General features: G+C 40.6%; 1 protein-coding gene across 6 annotated transcripts in view; it reads right to left on the reverse strand.

Moving 5' to 3' along the window:
* The window catches only part of LOC115172827 (arf-GAP with SH3 domain, ANK repeat and PH domain-containing protein 2), a 101709-nt gene extending 94806 nt beyond the window's left edge, over positions 1 to 6903 (reverse strand). For 4 of the 6 annotated variants that reach the window (XM_029730617.1, XM_029730613.1, XM_029730614.1 and 1 more), the window contains exon 1: positions 6348 to 6903. In XM_029730617.1, the coding sequence (XP_029586477.1) occupies positions 6348 to 6473 (126 nt within the window). In that variant the 5' untranslated portion in view covers positions 6474 to 6903. The remainder of the gene's footprint in view (positions 1 to 6347) is intronic. The other 2 variants (XM_029730616.1, XM_029730615.1) reach the window with 1 other exon arrangement.
* Between the last annotated feature and the right edge of the window lie 1093 nt (positions 6904 to 7996).

Consider the following 7996-nt stretch of genomic DNA (forward strand, 5'->3'; position numbering starts at 1 on the left):
TACTTCCCAATAATCTCCATACAGAACCATGCAGTTGAGACCACATTCCCCACCAGAACCATGCAGTTGGACAACATGCCTCACCAGAACCATGCAGTTGGACAACATGCCTCACCAGAACCATGCAGTTGGACAACATGCCTCACCAGAACCATGTAGTTGGACAACATTCCTAACCAGAACGATGCAGTTAAGACAACATGCTTCACCAGAACCATGTAGTTGGACAACATTCCTCACCAGAACCATGTAGTTGGACAACATTCCTAACCAGAACGATGCAGTTAAGACAACATGCTTCACCAGAACCATGTAGTTGGACAACATTCCTCACCAGAACCATGTAGTTGGACAACATTCCTAACCAGAACGATGCAGTTAAGACAACATGCTTCACCAGAACCATGTAGTTGGACAACATTCCTCACCAGAACCATGTAGTTGGACAACATTCCTAACCAGAACGATGCAGTTAAGACAACATGCCAGGATAAAATATCCAGAGGGTGCAGGAATGCATGTACAGGACGACAACAACAAAAAATCCATGCAAAATGCTGGCTGTAAATATCCATGATTCAACTGAGAAAAATGAGCAGTATGTATGGAGGAGAGAGACAGAGTCAATGAGCCTGGCTGGTCCAACATTGGACCCCTTATTGTGATCGTGTGTGGGCCACTGCCATGCTCAGATTCAAGGAATGTTTCTCTGTGAAAGGAAGGCCCGTGTTTGCACAATGGGTGCAGTCGGGGAACATGAAACATCATCCAATTTACAGGCCAACACAAAGGATAGGCCCATTTTATGCAACACGTGTGGGTTTCGCACTCTGATGTGCTATCCTGTTACCTTTGAGTAGGAAACTGCACAGTTTGTTAACAACCCATAAATCAGAAATGGCTGACAGCTGAAGTTCCATAAAACCAGAAGAACAAGAACAGTCATATCAAAGCACTATGGATTACTCAACCTTTGTTCAACGCTGATAGTTAGTCAGACCAGCAATTTAGTACTTGAGGCTTCGTTCCCATTGTGACTGTGGCCAAAGCAAAGTAACTTCTGCACAGTCAAAGAGACTTCCTTGCTCAAAATGAGAATGTATGTGATCAGACTAATATAAACCAGGTCTCTTGTAAAATTACAACAAAGGCAGGTAGAACAAAGGCATGGAGAAGTGGCCTCATTTTACAGCAACCCAGAGGGGCGTTAATGACAAGGCACAAACATCCTCTTCGTGGACCAACTGTTTTTATAGTTGTGGTTTTTAGGCCACGGTAATCCGAGTAACTCTTTTAGTAGCTCCACCTCTGCTGGACACATTAAGCCCATTTATTTGGAGATGAGAGACAAAGCTTTTACAATCCACAAGCCTAATTAAAGTTCTGTCCACTGTAATTGGTTTATGTAGAAATAAATCACACAACAGACTAGGTCCCATTAAGCCCTGTAAGTGGCAGTGTCTCCTAGATAGTGTCTCCCTGTGCTACACTGTGGGGATAGCAGGCTCATCTGAACAGACCTGGTCAATGCCATCAGTCCAGTCTGAGGATGAAGGGTGAGCACATCATTCATTCCAGAGCACTCATAAGAGACAAGCTATCATCACATAGGACTGGAATCGGCCCACGTGAAGCAGACGTCATGCCATCTGGTCCACAGATATTCACACTAATCGCACCCCTCCCACAATTAATCTCTCACTCCAATAAGTACAGCCTTAGCACGAAAGTGCCTAGTTTAATGTGAAACCAAAACTTGGATGCTAAAATGTGTAGGCCTAAAACACCATGCTGACAATTATCAAAGGCAATGATTAAAACTGAAATAGCAATGGTTTTTCTATATATTGCGAAACATTGCTGCACTGTTGACATTTTTCAGTGCTGAAATACAGACTTGAATAGGCTACATTCAGACAGTCCTCAACTGTCACTTCATGAGAAAAATGGAGACGCTAGCAATTTTATAGCAAGACAATTCTCTAGTCACAGAATCAGCACAATGCTGGGAATCCAAAACAGCCCCATCAGATCTCCTTCGTGCACTCTAGACTGTGATGTCACCTAATGCCCATGTGAAAGCCTTTAGTGTATACAGAAAATAAAGCAGATCTTTATTGTTAAGCCATTAACATGGAGGAAGGAATATGAATTGTCTGTTTGCCTCATTACATTTTAATAGGACATTGCTTCTCTGATTGACAGTGCCCAGTGGCAGTGTCCATTGATAGGCATGATTAACCTACTTCCCACCCACCCACCCACCCACCCACCCACCCACACACACACACGTGACCTTTCACCTCCTTAAAATCAGCTGGATTAATCAAATATGGTTTGCATTTCTTCATAGCTCATAAATTACAATACTAGAGCAGTAAGAAGGAACATGGGTCTAGAAATGACACTGACACGTTCGAAAACACTGCTGCAATCCAAGACACCTTGTGAGTATATTACTGAGTCCAGGCAACTGGCTGGACACAATATGTGTTCACAGTTCACTGCAGTGTCTAATTGGGCAAACAGACATGAGGCCTTACAACAAGCTCTGTCAAATTGGTTGTTGATCATTGCTAAACAACCATTTTCAGGTCTGGCCATAGATTTTCAAGTAGATTTAAGTCAAAACTGTAACTCGGCCACTCAGGAACATTTACTGCCTTCTTGGTAAGCAACTCGTGTTGATTTGGCCTTGAATTTTAGGTTATTGTCCTACTGAAAAGGTGAATTAATCTCGTAGTGTCTGGTGAAAAGCAGACAACCAGGTTTTCCTCTAGAATTTTACCTGTGCTTACCTCCATTCCATACATTTGTTTATCCCGAAAAACTCCCCAGTCCTTAATGATCACAAGCATAGCCATAACATGATGCAGCTAACACTATGCTTAAAAATATGTTTTGTAATATTTGTATTCTGTACAGGCTTCCTTCTTTTCACTCTGTCAATTAGGGTAGTATTGTGAAGTAACTACAATGTTGATCCATCCTCTGTTTTCTCCTATCGCAGACATTAAACTCTTCAACTGTTTTAAAGTCACCATTGGCCTCAGTGAAATCCCTGAGTGGTTGCCTTCCTCTCTGGCTAGTGAGTTAGGAAGAACACCTGTATCTTTCTAATGACTGGGTGTATTGATAAACCATCTAAAGTGTAATTAATAACTTCACCATGCTCAAACGGATATTCAATGTCTGCTTTTTATTTGTACCCATCTACCAATAGGTGCCCTTCTTTGCGAGGCATTGGAAAAACTCCCTGGTCTTCGTGGTTGAATCTGGGTTGAAAATTAATTGCTTGACCGTGGGACCTTACAGATAATTGTATGTGTGGGGTACAGAGATGAGGTACTCATTCAAAAATCATGTTAAACACAGAGTCCATGCAACTTATGCGACTTGAACTTATTTAGGCTTTTCAGCTTTCATTTTCAAAAAACATAATTCCACTTTGACATTATGAGGTATTGGGTGTAGGCCAATGACAACAAATTTGAAATGAATCCATTTTAAATTCAGGCTGTAACAACAAAATGTAGAAGAAGTCAAGCGGTGTGAATACTTTCTTTAGTCAGAACTAGAAATGTCATATTATTTCATGCAATACAATTGTGCACATTTAGCTCTATCATCAAAATGATACAGCAAGTAACTGATCAAGTGATCATGTATTTCTAGATACGTAAGGGTAGCCTCAAGATATCGCTCAATATTGGTGACCATGAATTTAATATTTGAGTGATATAAAATAAAAGTGAACTATACCTGACCAGTATGAGTGGTTTAGGTGAATTTCCCATCCTTTGTGGGCTCTGCCTGTCAAGCAGCAGAAGAGAGCATTTGCAGATGTACTATTAGCTGATAATGTTAACTTTGAAAGCTACCGGTAGAACCTGTGTACAGTTGGCTAAACATAGTGATAAGTAAACATAATGTACTTTATTCTCGAACCAACGTAGGCCTACCTAGCAAAGTTAGCGAACATTATCCCCTTTGCAACACTGTTTTTAAGAGTATTTAATCACGATTGCTGCTGACAGATATGATAGGCTGCATTGATTGACGGACCACGTCAAACTGGCTAGCTAGCTATAACAGATCATGTCAATATGGCAAGTTAACAAGCTACATTTCAGGGGATAAACTAGATGGCTATATTTACTTGGCATCTATAGTGGTGATGACAGTAGTCCGACTGACATCTTTACCAGGACGAGGACATGTCGATGTCAAACTCTTTACAAAAGCCTAATCTCTGATGAAGCAAGCCTAAATGATACATGTTGTTTGCTTAGCTAGCTAGCTACAAGCCAAATGGATAGGCTCTGAAATGAAAAGATCAGTTGATATTTACTGGTCATGAAAGCATACAGTTACTTGCTGTATAACCCTGATAATAGAGCTAAATGTGGAATAATCTGAAATGTGTAGTTCTGACTATGTTCTTCAACAGGTGATGATATAACAACTAAATAGTTTATCAAATGTATTTAACAATCCCTTGGAAATGGCACGTAGTTGTCAATGGTTTTAGCGGAGCTGGGGGTCTTTTGTGATGTTTTATTGATAACGACCTTTAACCCAGTGCATTTCCAGTTGTCACTAGTTACCACAGCCATGAAAACAAAATTGTGCTTTTTGGTCTTAATTTAAGGTTAGGCCAGTGTGGTTTAAAATCAGATTTATAAAAAAAAAAAAAAAAAAGTTGTAGACATAGGCAGGGCTTAGCCATAATTATGACTTTGTCACTGTGGTAACAAGTGAAACCAGCTTTTCCTGGTCAGGTCATCAAGAATAAAAAATAACATCTGGCCCCACTAGGCCACTTAAATTCAATCTAACCATTTTGATCCAGATGTATTTATTTCTCGAAACTGACACCAGGGATCAGCGTTCCACCTTTAGGCGTCTGTAGAAAGATCAAGCGCCAACAGGTGCCTGCCCCATCAGACCTCCAGAAACACAAGCCTTCTCTCTAATTCAAGTGTGTAGATAAATCGGTCTGAGTTTCCCTGGAAGCAAAGCCTCAATCCGGTGCCAGGATGTCATTCTGACAACATGCACTCAAAGTTTGAGGCGTGTAATATTGAGTAATATTCTCTCAAGTCAAATAACGTCTAAGAGAGGGAAAACGTACTATCATATGGAGATACTGTCTGTATGTATGTATGCATGCATGAGGAGGACAAACTGACTACCTTTGTTTAGCATTAACCTACTGTCCCTCCTGCAGCATTTCATCAACATGGATGAAGATAAGCAGCACACCTTGCATGCAAAACAATGGCAATAAAGCAGATTTGGGGACATGAACAAGGGCTTAGGTGGGTCTTCCTTTGACTGCCAATCAGTATTATCCCAACACATGACTGCTATGAAATGTTGCATTTATGGATGACATCTTTATCTGTTCATGACTGGGCATTTCATACACAACATAATGGCTCGAGGGCAGGCACAATTAAAACAGATACCCACGTGGGAAATGCTCAGTCAGTGCTCTCATTAGGCTGTATAGGGTTAGGTGGTGGGGGTGGGTTTTCATAGAACAAAGCGGAAGTGTTCTTTCTGTTAACGACCTGTAAGTTTGATGAAGCTTACCTGCCCGGTATCTGTGCTGTTAGAGACCTCTCAAACGCACAGATACTGGGGCAAAGCTTACCCATCTATAAACCACAGGAAAAGTCCTGTCCTCGGGCGTGGCCTATTGCTGCAAAATAAATACCGAATTTCTTGAACAGGTGCCACATTAATTGCAAAGCTATTCTATTTCTCAATAGACATTGAATTTTTTTTTTTAAATAAAGAAAATGTAGAGCCATTGTTTGCATGATATAACCGTTTCCATTGAACTGTCCATGTTTTCCTGGGAGCTCGATATTGTCATCTGGGCCAAGATATTCGTTTTTTAAATCGTTGATTGCAAACTAATGGTCAAAGGGGATGTCCCAAGTAAACAAAGCGGCTAATACCGATTATGCAGTTCTATTATCCAATAAAAACTAAGTGGCTATTATTATATTCTGTACATAACAGCAACATCAGAACGGTGTAAAATAAATGACGATTAGTAGCCTAATTGGAGAAAAGAAGTTTCCACTTTCCTCTGTGTGTGAGAGCAATGCAGAACAAATGGCTCTAGTGCTTAATGAAAACGCCCAACCATTCGGAAAAAAAGCCTACTGTGATAATATAGCATTTTGCCAGTTAGTTTAGGGTACCTTTATAACCGACATAGGTACTACAACTAGGTCTAAGTAATGGATTATAACCGTCAATGTGTCCGGTGATGCTACCGAATGTGGACCTTGAAGTAGCCCATAGGCCTTGTAATTCAGCACACCACTCACCTCCTCCAAAGCAGTCACGGTATTCCTACAGTGGGACATTCTGGTGGTGAAGTTTGATGCAGTTGGCGCTTTATAATCTTCATTTGTCTCCGCCATGAACTCGGACACTGTAATTTGGTCCGGCATACTTTATCCTTTTAGAAAATATATTGTATTCCTTCCTGTTAAAGACCCGGGATTTAATTCGAATTTGAGAAAAGTTTACGTTTACAATAATATAAAAGTCTGATAAAATGCTCTCATGTAAACCATTGCTGGATGTGTGTTGTTCCCTTGTTCGCGCTCGAGCGGTCACCCTTCAACAATGTTGCGCGCCAGATTGTAACAGTCGCTGCCGTAGCCTTTCCGATTCCAGATGGCTCGCGGTCACTGCTCTTCCCCGTCAATTTGCCGGGTCCCACTCTGCAGGGAAATCCAAAAAGATTAAGCTTCTATGATTTTCTCTTCTGTAGGTGCCCTCTCTCTTCTGAACTTCTTTCCAAGCATGGGAAACAACGAGGCGTTCTAACGCAAGCTCAGAAATTGACAAAGGTGAAGGAGGGATTCAATGGATGTGCACTATCCAATGGAGATCACCAGCTGGTCAATTTGACCCAATCAGAGTCGATGGAAGGCGTGGTCTCTGTCATCATTACAGCGGCATCCAGAGGTTTTTTAAGGTAGATCAAAACTCCTGAAATAGCCTATATAAATAATACTGAATCTGTTTATTATTATGTTTCCATCAATTTTAAGATTAAACTGTGTCAGACTAAGATCTATTTTCTTAATTCCTACTCACATTAAATGACAGTTAATTTATTGTTTTGACCTACTTCAGTCAATTCCATTTTTCTAATTTATCAGATGCTCTTATCCAGAGCAATTTACAGGAGAAATTAAGTACCTATTGACAGGTTTTTCACCTAGTGGGCTCAGAGATTCAAACCAGTGACAATTTGGTGACTGGCCCAACACTTAACCACTAGGCCAGTGGTTCCCAACCAGGGTTACTAGGTCCCCTGGGGGTACTTGGCCTATAAACAGGGGGTACTTGAGAAGACTCATGACACCATAGACCTACTGGTAAAATGCACGTGGGGGGGGGGGGGGGTACTTCAGAAGTACTCTAGGCAGGGCAAAATTCAGTTGGTGGTACAGTAACTGAAAAAGGTTGGGAACCACTGCACTAGGCTAGCTGCCACCTAAATGGACTATAAAATGAAAGCTTGCGTCAATAAAATAATTATTAGCAACAGCTTGACATTCAAAGTCTTTGAAAGTCACTAGAGAGTGCATTATTCATTATTTTATGGTGCATTTGCAAAAGGGTTAGGCTATATTTTCCATGCTGTTTGATGGTTAAAAATGTCGATACTTTTTATGTTTGGGGAAAACATGATCTCTTTGAATACAGTGTTAAATACAGAACATGCATATTTAAGTCTTTATCAGAAGAGCCTTCTTTTGACTTTGCTATATCAAACAATCCTGCCTGTCATATGAGAAAATAGTGGTTTAAAAATATGTCTATTTCTCTCTCGTTTCATTATTATTTTATTGTAGAATGTATGATAACACTAACTTCCTGTAGCACTTGCTTTCTTCCTGTAGGGCTCCAGAGAGCAGGTAGACTTTGTAATGTAAAAGCCTTAATCCTGATTGACTCC

The sequence above is a fragment of the Salmo trutta genome, chromosome 33, assembly GCF_901001165.1.
Source record: "Salmo trutta chromosome 33, fSalTru1.1, whole genome shotgun sequence".
In the NCBI taxonomy this organism is placed as follows: Eukaryota; Metazoa; Chordata; class Actinopteri; order Salmoniformes; family Salmonidae; genus Salmo; species Salmo trutta.